This window comes from Hyperolius riggenbachi, chromosome 8 (assembly GCF_040937935.1).
Source record: "Hyperolius riggenbachi isolate aHypRig1 chromosome 8, aHypRig1.pri, whole genome shotgun sequence".
In the NCBI taxonomy this organism is placed as follows: Eukaryota; Metazoa; Chordata; class Amphibia; order Anura; family Hyperoliidae; genus Hyperolius; species Hyperolius riggenbachi.
In genome coordinates, this window is record NC_090653.1 from 43,812,087 (window position 1) to 43,826,006 (window position 13,920).

The 13,920-nt window shown below is 44.2% G+C and overlaps 1 protein-coding gene across 1 annotated transcript in view; it reads left to right on the forward strand.

The window, feature by feature from the left end:
• LOC137528773 (complement factor B-like) overlaps window positions 1-13,920 on the forward strand; it is a 119,990-nt gene that overhangs the window by 17,435 nt on the left and 88,635 nt on the right. The window contains exons 3-4 of the mRNA XM_068250338.1: window positions 2,682-2,867; window positions 8,756-8,929. Coding sequence (XP_068106439.1) covers window positions 2,682-2,867; window positions 8,756-8,929 — 360 coding nt within the window. The remainder of the gene's footprint in view (window positions 1-2,681; window positions 2,868-8,755; window positions 8,930-13,920) is intronic.

Below are 13,920 nucleotides of genomic sequence, written 5' to 3' on the forward strand. Positions count from 1 at the left end.
GATCCCCGTTTCAGGCTGCTGACTTTAGGAATTGCTGTTCTTCATACAGGACTATACGCTATATGTGTTAAAAATACAGCCATGCCTGAAAAGAAAACCTGCTTGAGAGCTCCATCTACTGAAGGGAATATTAACTGTAAAATATTAGTAGGCAATAGAATTCATAAATGAGTAAAAAGAAATAAAAAATAAAACAAACAGTATTAGTACTGAAAACAAAAGTGATATGGAAAAAAATAACCTATGAGAAAGCTGTTTAGCTATTATCAATACAAAAGTTAAAGGTGTACTTGGCTAATCAGGATCAGTCCTGGGCCGCCCATGAGGCGGGGTGAGGCAGAGGAATCCAGGTGAGGGGAGGTCCGACCCCCCCCTCCCCCCCTCTGTACCCGCTGCCCCCCTTCCTGGCTGCTACCCCTTTCAGGCCACCTGGGCGCAGGGGTGTAGCTAAACTTAATAGCCCCCCCCGCAAAATTGATAGCCTGGGGCCCCCTTGGTCTCAGGAGCCAGTGAATGGCAGCAGAGAATGTTCTGCTGCTAAGCAGCCTCTGTTTCTTTTGGCTGCACTTGTAGTTGGGGGGAGAGGGAGGAGGAGGGGCCCCCAAAGCCTCCGGTCTCCCTGGGCAGCGGTCGCAGGTGTGATTGCTACGCCCTTGCCTGGGGGCAATTGTACTACCTATTCGGGGGGGGAGGGCGGCTAGTGGCACCATCTTCACAAGTTCGCCTCGTGCGGCAAAAAGTCTAGAGCCGGCCCTGATCAGGATAGTGTGCAGAGCCCCAATGACCAGCAATATAAGGATTTACTGGTAAGTGTGGGCCAGAAGTCACTGCCCAACCCCATGTCCTGTGCACACATCAACCTGTTGTACTCGCCAGGTCTGCTGTGATCTCGGCCCAGCGTGTATTCTGAGCCTGGCTTCTGTCAACTTTACTGCTTAGAGAAAAAAGGTGATCTACTGCTATGTATAATAATATTAATATTTTATTAACATATTTACACTAAATGGTGGGATGTTTATTCACTATGCAATTTAATTGGAAAACCTGAATAATACAGCAAAGTTACCAGTATCCGGAACCTCCAGGGATCTCCTGATGCCAGACACTTGTGCTTGCCGGTTGCTTGAGCTTCTGGCCTAAAAAGCACAAACCTCTCCCCTTCCCCCCTTCCCCTCATGCCGCATTAACCACCCTGGCGTTCTGATTAAATCGCCAGGGTGGCTGCGGGAGGGTTTTTTTTAAATAAAAAAAAAACTATTTCATGCAGCCAACTGAAAGTTGGCTGCATGAAAGCCCACTAGAGGGCGCTCCGGAGGCGATCTTCCGATCGCCTCCGGCGCCCAGAATAAACAAGGAAGGCCGCAATGAGCGGCCTTCCTTGTTTTGCTTATATCGTCGCCATAGCGACGAGCGGAGTGACGTCATCGACGTCAGCCGACGTCCTGACGTCAGCCGCCTCCGATCCAGCCCTTAGCGCTGGCCGGAACTTTTTGTTCCGGCTGCGCAGGGCTCAGGCGGCTAGGGGGGCCCTCTTTCGCCGCTGCTCGCGGCGAATCGCCGCAGAGCGGCGGCGATCAGGCAGCACACGCGGCTGGCAAAGTGCCGGCTGCGTGTGCTGCTTTTTATTTCATCAAAATCGGCCCAGCAGGGCCTGAGCGGCAGCCGCTGGCGGTGTTGGACGAGCTGAGCTCGTCCAGACCGCTCAGCTGGTTAAATAGTCACCGAGCCTCCAGCGCCGTGTTCTAACTTTCCTGTAGCTCCCGTCGGCTTTCCGGCATCCTCTGGGCATGGCTCCCGGCTTGTCACCTCACCCACGTCGGGTCACATGACACGCCGGGAGCCATACACAGATGCTGGAAAGCCACTGGGAGCTACAGAAAGGTTAGAAGCTGGAGGCTCGGTAAGTATTTAATTCCCAGCAAAACCACCTGTAACCCCCGCAAAACACAGTCCCACTTATCCCCTTAGGCATGACAGTTATTTGAGACTTCTGGTTCCCTGACTTCCGGATAACAGGGACTTTTCTGTATCAACAACATCGGTTACTCACAGGGCCGGTTCTCTCATGAAGCAAGGTGAAACATTTGCATCAGGCGCAGAGATTCAGGGGCAGCATGTTTGTACTGTGCTTAAACTAACAGCATGCAGTCAGAGTAGGAGGAGAAGTGAGAGGAGAGTGAGGTGAAGAGGCATTTATCATGAGGGCTTGTGGTGAATATGTAACCCCCATGGTTATAAGAGGTCATCATTGGGAAAAAGCAGCTAGTTGTACTGTGTGAGGAGTCTGACAGTGAGTGAGGAAGGGGGAGGCAAGAGAGCAGCAGTGTTTCATTTGTCTTGCACAGCAGAAGGGAGGAGGTGGCACTAGTGTCCTGACCGAGGAGGAATGGAGTGGCTGAGGGTGAGACGTTTGTTGCAATATTGAAGTCCGTTACCGCCGTGCACCTGTTTGAGCCCATGTGACTGAGATTTTTCAGCCATTACTAATCAATCCATTTGACCAATTTTGGTTTGAAATGGATGGGAAGATGGATCGGGCAGCCATGTTGTGGTACCGATTCTCTTCCTATTCGATAAAACTATTGAATTATTGAAATGGAAGACCGATCATGCCGCAATATCCAGTGATGTTTGGGCACCATGTCACAGCTCTCTTTTCTGTCCATTCTGTTTTCTTCTAGATGTCCTGTGTCCGGCGCAGATGACGTTTGAGATGGGAGACTACTTTCCAAGGAAAAGGAAGTACTACATCGGCGATGCTTTGCACTTTGACTGCTATGCGGGCTTTGAAAGGTTTGGACCAGAGAAGCGCACCTGCCAGGAGGACGGGAAGTGGAGCGGGACCACACCTACCTGCGAGAACTTCTGTAAGGAATGTGAAATGAAGCTGGAGGGATCAGAAATTATCCTAGTATAAGGGCCAAAAATTGTGATGGTGCCACTGGTTTGTACACCCAGCATGAAATGCAGCCCTCCTCCTGGACTTTATACTGGGCTTACAAATCAGGACAGCCATAAATGCAGTGACAAAAACAGGACATAAGGTTAAAGTGTACCTCTAAAGAACACAAGTCCCCCAAATGGGTAATTACCTCAATAGAGGGAAGCCTCTTGTTAATCCGTCACCCTTCACCAGGCCGTTCCAGTGCTGTGTCCTCCGTTAAATCATCGTTAAGCCCTTGTCAACGGCTTGTGCCTGTGCAGTAGCATGGACCCAACCTGGCTTATTCCACTAAAAAGTGTACCTGAGATAAGAAAAGTTTTATAAATACCTGGGGCTTCCTTCAGCCCCCTTCAGGCTGATCGCTCCCTTGCTGTCCTCCTCCGCTAGACGGCCCGGCAATTCAGCCAGTCGGCGCAGGCACAGTCCGGCCTCGCGTGCTCCCCCATTGCGCTCCAAATGGATGTAATTTTGTTTTTGATAGTAATTATTCAAATGTAAGTAAATACTAAACTGAGGAAAGTCACTCATTGATTGCAATTACTCATAATGCAAAGGCCCCTGCTAGTGCTGTTGCTTTAAATGTATCAGGAGGCTCTATCTGCAGCCACTTTTAAGACAGGTGCTCTTTGCCAAGGTGCACTTAGCAGTGATGCATGCTGAGACACTTGGTTTTGGGATCTGACAATACAAAGGCCCCTGCACGTGCTGTCATTTTATGTATGTATCAGGACGCTCTGGACTGGAACAAAACAGAACGGCTGAATTTCTGCGTTAAACACGAAATTCCGATTTGTTTCCGTTACAAAAATGATCATAATGATGAAATTCTGCATAAACGCAAAATTTCGCATAATTTTGCGAAATTACAAATTTTCGATTGAGCCCGTAATCGTAATTAGGTAATTACGCTCATCACTACTTGACTTGCAAGATTACCGGAGGATGCAGGCATAGGAGGAGGATGGAGGAAGCCCCAGCTATGTATAAAACTGTTTTTCCCTCATCTCATGGGAGGGATTCAATTTACTCACCTGGGGCTTAGTCTATCCCTTGCAATCTTTTAGGTTCCTCGTTGTAGATCTGCTGTCCTCTAGGTTGCCATGGCTTCCAACTGTCCCTCTTTCAGAGGCACAGTCCCACTTTCGGAAAAAATCCCTCTGTCCCTTTTTTTTCTGTCCCTCTTTCAAGACTGTTGTACACTTCTATGTACACTTTTATACTTAAAATTCTGTTTAGCTGACTCTAAACTTTATTCCCATCAATAAAATGTATCTATGTCTTATTTTCAAATATTAAAATGAAGAACATCTAATGATGATAGAGAGTACCAATGTGGTTTGAATAACAAAACTACATCTTTTGATTCTGAATTCTTTGTGATATGCATGACGAGGGGTGTGCCGGGGGCGTGGTTAGGAAGGGTGACAGTGGTGTGTCTTAAAGAGACACTGAAGCGAAAAAAAAATGATGATATTATGATTTGTATGTGTAGCACAGCTAAGAAATAAAACATTAAGATCAGATACACCAGTCTAATTGTTTCCAGTACAGGAAGAGTTGAGAAACTCCAGTTGTTATCTCTATGCAAACAATTAACATTAAGCTCTCCGACTAAGTTAGTCGTGGAGAGGGCTGTTATCTGACTTTTATTATCTCAACTGTTCCTGGACTATTTACTTTTCCTCTGCTAGAGGAGAGGTCATTACTTCACAGACTGCTCTGAAAGAATCATTTTGAATGCTGAGTGTTGTGTAATCTGCACATATTATAGAATGATGCAATGTTAGAAAAAACACTATATACCTGAAAATAAAAGTATGAGAATATTTTCTTTGCTGCTAATCTTCTAGTAATTATTCATAGTACACAACCAATTCACTATATCATATTTTTTTTTCGCTTCAGTGTCTCTTTAAGGTGTTCCTCTTTCTTATCTCAAAAAGTTGGGCGGTATGTGGATGCCAATGTCCCCTCCGAAAGATCACCAACCACAGCTTCAGTCGTGGGTAACTTCCACGTGCCTCTTTTTTTTTTTTCCTCTTTTTTTTGCTTTTCTTGATTAGCTCAGAGCCTAGCCACAGTTTATGAAGGCCCAACCATATTGATAGGCTTCATCACCACGCTCTTGGTGTTGGGCATAAAGTCTCATCATATTTGCTAATCAGAATTTGCCAATCAAATTTAATTATTTCATAAAATTAAATAAAGAAGGGGAGAAAAGAAACAGACCAAAGATGAAGAAAAGTACCGCATCCTCCCGCGTACAAGACGCGCCCCCCCTCAGCAACCACGGAAGCAAAACTGTGCACCCCACAGCTCAACATTTATCTACACACTGCCCTATGCTGGACACCACACACACACACGCACACAGACACACGCACAGACACACGCACAGACACGCGCGCACACAGACACGCACGGGCACACGCATGGGCACACGCATGGGCACACGCACAGACAACCCACACGGGCACACGCACGGACACGCGCACAGACACACCATACACACACACCACACTACTAGCACTCGTTCCAGTTGGGGAGCTGTCCCACACTCCCAGTTGTCCCACCCACTGGAGAACACGGTGAATAGAAAAGAAATCACCAAGAGTAAAGTGTAAAAGTGTAAAGAATAGCTACTTAACATTACCCTTAAAATAGTATGGCTAGAATTTGAATTTCTCAGAACAAAAATTATACAGCTTTATCCATCTGTTTTGTTCATTGGTAACAGTCATTGGGGCCTCGGGGGGATGTGAGTACTCTATCTCTAAGAGCTCGTTAAATCTAGTGAGCCAACTTGATATTGTAGGGATAATGTGGGTACCCCAGTGTTCAATAATTAGTTTCTTGCCGATCAAGGTTGAAAACATTAAGAGGTCCATAGATAATTCAGTAGTGGTTTGCAGGCCCTGACCAAAGATTGCCTCTATTTTATTGATACGGAGGTCTAGGTCTGTGTTTACTCTTAAAAAAACCTCAACCTTTTTCCAAAATTTCTGGATTGAGGGGCAGGACCACCAAATGTGGGAATAATGTAATACTGGATAAGAACATCTCCAGCAAATAGATGGAACGGAACTGTATAATTTATTAAGGGCATCCGGAGTAGAATACCAGCGCATGATTACTTTATATTGCATTAATTGAAGTACTGTATTTTTAGGCATCCAAACATTCTCTATACAGCTCGACCAGCGTTTATTGTCCAGATTAATTTGCAGTTCACCTTCCCACCTCTCCCTAATTCTGTCCCGTGAAGTGCCCGTGAAGTGCAGCAACGACCCATACAGAAGTGACAAGCTCCCTGGGGGTTTAGTCTTAGCCAGAAACCATTTTTCAAAATTGGAAACTTCCGTCCTAATAGGGCCTAAAGACCTGATTTCTTTGAGTATATAGCTTGATATTTGGTAATATTTAAAAAATGGAAAATGTGGAGGCGGGCTGGCTAGACCGAACCTTCCCAGGAAATCCCAGAGTCTAGTATCTTGTTCTAAACCGGTTCCATTAAGCCAAGTCCTGTCCATCCCTGGGGTAAAGCCAGGGTTATTAACTGTAGATAATAGGGGGCATGGTCCTGGGAGTGTTTTAATCAAATATTTAAAAGTAGTCAGAGTTGGGCCTATTAATGGTTGAGTACAACCTCTAGACAACCTGTTCAGTACCTGTAGATTGCATGACAGGACAAAATGTTCGTTCAGATATTCTAGCTCCAGATCTGTCCAAAAGCTATGATCTTTGCCTTTCCTCCAGTCTAGTATTCTACCCAAGTGGACTGCTTGGTAATACTTATAAATATCCGGTATAGCCAGCCCTCCTCCTTCCCTCTTTTGAATAAGGTGTCTATGTGAGATTCTACTTTTTTTGCCCCTCCATATAAATCTCTGCAGCACAGCCTGTCCACCTCGAAACCAGGATCTTGGGACAAAAATAGGAAGACACTGGAACACAAAGAGTAATCTAGGGAGGATCATCATTTTGATGATAGATATCCTGCCAAAGACATTGAAGCAGGGTCTGTCCCACCCGTCCAGCAATTTTTTACAGTCGGGTAGAAGCCTGTCGTAGTTGGCCCCAAATAAGTCACTCTCATTTGAGCATAATTTTATCCCCAAGTAATCGATACAGCTAGTCTGCCATTTAAATGGTACTATGGATTGAATAGTGTGTCTAGAGAGGGGTGAACAGCCCAGGTCCAGAATAGTGGTTTTCTTTATATTAACTTTAAAATTCGAACAGTGACTGAAGGATTCTAATAATTGAACTGCCTCTTTTGATCGCACTCCTGTAGCCACCACCGGGAGTGTTTTGCGGACGAGCGCATGCATGCGCAGTAGCCCATGCCACCGGTTGTAGTCTAGGTTCCTTTGTAGGGAGCAGTGGCACACTGGAGGTCAGCGGAACTACAGCGGGAGACTGGATAGGCTGCTAGGGTCTGGAAGAAGCCCCAGATACAGGGGCATAGCAATAGGGGGTGCAGAGGTTGCGGCTACATCAGGGCCCTTGGGCTAGAGTGGCCCCAAGGGGCCCACCCCTCAACCACAGTATTAGCTCTCTATTGGTCCTGTGCTCATAATAATCACTTCTATAAATACTTTGAATAGTGGTAATCATCAACAAACTCCTCCCCATCCCCTTTTTGCACCCCTGACACTGTAGTTGCCATTGGCCGGTTTTAGTGCGCCGTATCAATTGTTATGAATAGAGTGCTTGGGGGGCCCACTTCTAAAACTGGCATCGGGGCCCACAGCTCCTTAGCTACGCCACTGCCCAGTTAAGTAAATCTAATCCCCCACCATCTGTAATATCCTTTAAGGTTGAATTAGGAGGAAGATAATGAATTTGGTCAAAAAGTGAGGTGGGCTAAAATTAGAAAAGCTTATTCTGTATAAGGTCTGACAGGCAATTCTGGGTAACCTGATCCCTCAGACAACAATCATGCATGTAGTTTGTCTGCTCCCTTGATAATCTCACGGTCCCCTGCGTTGTGCTGCTGTCAGCCATGAAACATCCTTGACTCCACTGAGTTGCAGACTACAGCGCATGCATGGACCCAGCCACACACAACACCTGATTGCGTTCCTGTAGCTGAGAGCTTTCTGCACATGCACAGTTTGTTAAAGTGATCTTTAACTGAAAAAAAAATGTAAGAGTTTTACATACCTGGGGCTTCGAACACCCCTCCCCCTCCCAGCCGTCTTGTGCCCGTGGCATTCCGAACCGATCCTCCGTTCCCTCACTGCAGCTTACTTTCACTTCTGCCGACTGATCAGCACGGCCTTTGCCCCGCGTATCCTCGTACGTGTTCACGTCAGCGAATGAGTCCTGCGCAGGTGCAATAAGTGAGGACCTCTTACCGTGCCTGCCCAGGACCTGTTCGCTGATGTGAACCCTTACGAGGACATGCGGGGCAAAAGCCATGCAGACGCAGTGGACCACCAACAGATTAGTGGGCAGAAACAAAAGTAAGCCGAGGTGGGGGAATGGAGGATCAGTTCGGCACACTGCAGGCACAGGGCAGCTGCGGGGGGCTGGTCGAAGCCCCAGGTAAGTGAAACTTTTTCATTTTTTTCAGACTGTAACTGTGTTTGTATGATCACTTTAAGACTGTAACTGAATGGTATGCTACTAGCAATGGATGAGTGATCGGGTGGTGCGGGACCTTGCATTCGCAGTAGTCCGCAACCAAGCTGAACTGAGGACTCCATTGAGGGAGCAGATGGACTGCAGGGGGCTGGAGAAAGTCCCAGGTAAGTAAAAATCCTTTTGAAACATCTGTCTCAAGTTTACTTTAACATTCCCATACAGTGGGATATTGCCCTAATCCTGGAATCCCGGCTGGAGCAAGAAAATCTGGAACATCATACGACCTTAACAGTAAAATCAGTTATCAGTGTCAGGATGGGCTGTATCTGACCGGATCTGCTGAGAGACAATGTATGAAGAACAAGCGATGGTCTGGAACTGAGCCTGTTTGCAGAGGTAAGAGAAGACATCCCACGATTAGCTGCCACTAGAGGTCAGTACAAGGGGTCTGTCAGAATTTTAATTGTTCATCCAGTAACAAGTCACAGCATGGCCTCTGCACCAATAAGAGAAGGAAGCCGACTCACGGGGTTATGAGAAAGGAGCATGCAGTTTATTGCCTTCTGTATTTTTTTTTTATATTCTTTATTTACAGTGGAATGCGAAAGTTTGGTCAACCTTGTAAGTCAACATGATTTTCCTGTATAAATCGTTGGTTGTTTCGATAAAAAATGTCAGTTAAATATATCATATAGGAGACACACACAGTGATATTTGAGAAGTCAAATGAAGTTTATTGGATTTACAGAAAAGCCAGGCAACTGGTATTGTTTAAAAGGAAATCAACATAATAGCCTTCATAATCTTCTCACTTCAATTGTCCTTTAAAGGATACTGCAGCCGAAAGGCTGCAGAGAGATAAAACCTGCATTGTGTAGGTAAAGAAAAGTACATACTCACCGCTCCCCTCGCTCCCTGTCGTCGGGTCCCGCTCGTCAGCCACAGCTCCCGGTACTGGCCGACTCTCCTGACCCCTGACCCGGACATACTGCACCGCACATGCGCAGTATGTCCTGTAATCTTCGCTTCTGGCGTCGCATCATGACGCCAGAAGTACGGACACTCCCCCGCCTCCGGCGTGTGCGCTCCAGCTGCTCCACTATAAAGCTACATGCTAGCTTTATAATGAGGCCGTATATAAGTAACTTATCTGTATGTTTTTGGGATAGGGAGACATGCAGACACGTGGAGTCCCCTCTGTAGAAGCTGCTAGCATAGCTGCAGCGAGGGACACAGAGGTCCATTTGCAATTCACTTTTTCTCCTGAGTTTTTTCCTAGGTGATATTTTCACATCGTGTAGTAAAATGTATTAAAATGCCTTTTAAACCACCGACAAGCAAAAACAATACTCAAAATAATTTTTATAGCACTTTTTAACCAACTTTTTGGCACTTTCTCCTTTGCAAAGTGTCGAAAATGTATTTTAAATCAAAGATAAAACATTTTCTCCTAGGAGATTGCATATGGCCCAGAGATTTTAATGGACACACAGGCCCATATGCAATTCACTTTTTCACCTGAGTTTTCTCCTAGGAGATACATTTTCAACTTCTATTTAAAATAACTTTTCTTCATTTTGAAATTGAAAAAGTATTAAAAAGTAGCTGAAAAAGTACCATCAATATTATTTTGAGTATGTTCTTGCTTGCTGGTGGTTTTAAAGGCATTTTATTGACGCAGATGCAATCTTTGGAATGCAGTTTTTATGACTGAAAGTAATCAGAAGTTATTGATTGTTCCCATAAGCAAGTCAATTGGGGCATTTTCTCCCTTCCATTCGATCTTAAAATACACCATTAGGAATGATTACATTTTCTGATCCCATTGACCATAGAATCTTTTTACATCTATTTTTGCCAAACACTGTGCAGTTTTCTGTACAATTTGATCATGAAAATTGCACTGAAAGAACGCATCTGATGAAAAAATTGCACCGTTAATAGGCACCCTAAGGCCCGTTTACTCTGGGGCATTTTACTAGGGAATTCAGCAGTAGTGATGTAGTGAGCATCAAATTTTTGACTCGCAAACACGAATTTACAGCAAATGTTCATGAACCGGCTGTTCACAGTGGGCTCCAGTCTTAAATGGCAGGTGAACGGCCGCCGAACTTAGCGGTTAATAATAAAGCCGCCTTACAGGCTAGAAACACCAAATCTACAGTATATGTGGAGGACAGTGGGTACAAGAGGAACAAACATTTTTCAAAAAGGCCTTATAGTTTGATAAAATCCATTTTGAATTTCTTGTTCAGAGTGTGGGAATTGTTTCCCTGCCCTCCGAATTTAGTGGTTAATAGCAAAGCCCCTTTATGTGCTAGAAACACCAAATTTGCAGGGTATATGGAGGAGGGCAGTGGGTACAAAAGGAAAACAACATTTTTTAAAAGACTTTATAGTGTTTGAGAAAATTGATTTAAAATTTCTCATTCAGAGTGTGGGAAATGTTTCCCAATCCCTGGCTGCCAAATTTAGCGGTTAATGGCAAAGCCCTCTTATGTACTAGAAATACTACATTTGCACTGTATGTGGAGGAGGACAGTGGGTACAAGAATCATTTTTTTTTCAAAAAGACCTTATAGTTTTTGAGAAAATTCATTTTAAAGTTCCTGTTGTGTTGGAAATATTTCCCTGCCCTCCGACTGGTTAATAGCAAAGCCCCTTTACCTACTAGCAACACCAAATTTGCAGGGTATATGGAGGAAGGCAGTGGGTACAAGAGGAAAACTACATTTTTAAACAGACGTTATAGTTTTTGAGAAAATCCACTTTAAAGGTCTTGTTCAGAGTGTGGGAAATGTCTCCCTGCTCTCCGACCAGTAAATAGCAAAGCCCCCTTAGGTGCTAAAAACATCAAATTTGCAGGGTATATGGAGGAAGGCAGTGGATACAAGAGGAAAACAACATTTTTAAAAAGACTTTATAGTGTTTGAGAAAATTGATTTTAAATTTCTCATTCAGAGAGTGGGAAATGTTTCCCAATCCCTGGCTGCCAAATTTAGCGGTTAATGGCAAAGCCCTCTTATGTACTAGAAATACTACATTTGCACAGTATGTACAAGAATATTTTTTTTTTCAAAAAGACCTTATAGTTTTTGAGAAAATCCACTTTAAAGTTCTTGTTGTGTGGGAAATGTTTCCCTGCCCTCCGACTCCCTTTATGTACTAGAAACACCAAATTTGCAGGGTATATGGAGGAAGGCAGTGGGTACAAGAGGAAAACTAAATTTTTAAAAAGACATTATAGTTTTTGAGAAAATCCACTTTAAAGGTCTTGTTCAGAGTGTGGGAAATGTTTCCCTGCTCTCCGACCAGTAAACAGCAAAGCCCCCTTAGGTGCTAGAAACACCTAATTTGCAGGGTATATGGAGGAAGGCAGTGGGTACAGGAGAAAAAAATTCAAAAAGACTTTATAGTTTTTGAGGAAATAGATTTTAAGGTTCTCGTTCAGATTGTGGGAAAGGTTTCCCTGGCCGCCGAATTTAGCGGTTAATAGCAAAACCCCTTATGTGCTAGAAACAGCAAATTTGCGGGGTATATAGAGGAGGACAGTTAGAGCAAGAAATAGCAAAGTTACTGTGCTAAAATGACAGATAATGTATTAACATGTGTGGGAAATATTTCTATGGCCGCCTAGTTTAGCATTTAATAGCAAAGCCCCCTTACGTGCTAGAAACACCAAATTTGCAGTGTATATGTAGGAGGGCAGTGGGTACAAGAGAAAAAAAATCTAAAAGACTTTATAGTTTTTGAGAAAATTGATTTTAAAGTTCTTGTTCAGAGTGTGGCTGCCTGGTTTTGCGGTTAATAGCAAAACCCCCTTACGTGCTGTAAACACTGAATTTGCAGGGTATATAGAGAAGGACAGTGGGTACAAAAAGAAAAAAAATCAAAAAGACCTTATAGTTTTTGAGAAAATTGATGTTAAAGTTAGAGGAACAAAATAGCAAAGTTACTGCGCTAAAATGACAGAGAATTTATTAACATGTATATAAATGTATTTTTTTTTTATTTTTAATATATGTTCAGAGTTTGGGAAATATACAAAAATGATGTGGGGTCCCCCTCCTGAGCCTCTTTAACCCCCTTGTCCCCATGCAAAATAGGATAGCCAGAATGTGGAGCCCCGGCTGCATGGGGCTTGGCACCCTCAGCTATACCAGCTGGCATGGTCCATGGTATGGGGGGAAGCTCCGGGCAGCCAAGTCTCCCCTCTCCCCAGAGCCCTTGTCCAATCCATGGACAAGGGGGACTCTTCCCCACATCCGGTGCCCCAGGAGGAGGTGGGAGCTGCCAACGTCCTGGGGGGAAATTATGGTGGCATCTGGGAGTCCCTTTTAAGAAGGGAAACCCCAGATGCCCGCCCCCTCCCCAGGAGAAATGGGTATGGGGTACATAGTACACTTTACCCATTACCACAAAAGACTTAAATGAAATAAAAACACAACCACAAAAAAGTCCTTTAATACTCTTAATTAACCAAAGATACTTACCTGTACCTTAAAAAAAAATTTCCATGCCAATATCTTTGGAAATGATCCCATGCCAAAATCCTCTATCTTGATTGAAAATCTCCGCCGGCTGCCTCCACACACCACTGCTCCTGCCGCCAGCTCTATATACCCTATATTACTATTACTATTACCTTATAAATTATGGGCTTGTAAGTAGGGATGGACGCAAAACTGAAAAAATGCACCTTTATTTCCAAATAAAATATTGGCGCCATACGTTGTACTAGGGAAACATTTTAAATGTTGCAATAACCGGGACAAATGGGCAAATAAAACGTGTGGGTTTTAATTAAGGTAGCATGTATTATTTTAAAACTATAATGGCCAAAAACTGAGAAATATTTTTTTTTTCCATTTTTTTCTTCTTTTTCCTGTTAAAACACTTTTTAAAATAATTCTTAGCAAAAAGTACACCCAAAGAAAGCCAAATTGGTGGAGAAAAAAACAAGATATAGCTTGTTTTGTTGTGATAAGTAGTAATAACGTTATAGGCGAATTAATGGAAGGAGCGCTGACAGGTGAAAATTGCTCTGTTTTTTTAAGGTGAAGTGGTTAAAGAGAATCTGAAGCGAAATACAAACAAAAAAAACAAAAAACAGATACTTGCCTAAAGAGAGGGAAGGCCCTGGGTCCTATTGAGTCTTCCAGTTTCTCTCACAATCCCCGCGTTCGAGCGCAGGCTTCCCCATTCAAATCTCCCACCGTGGGAAACTTCAGAAGTCTTCAGGAGCCTGTACTGTGCATGTGTGAGTGCACGATAGAGAGTGGGCTCGCACATGCACAGTATGGAGCAGCTCGTCTTCAGGGTCACTCAGGCTCCCACAGACTTCCGGCCCATCAGTCAGAGACGGCTAACGGGGGTCACAATGCTGG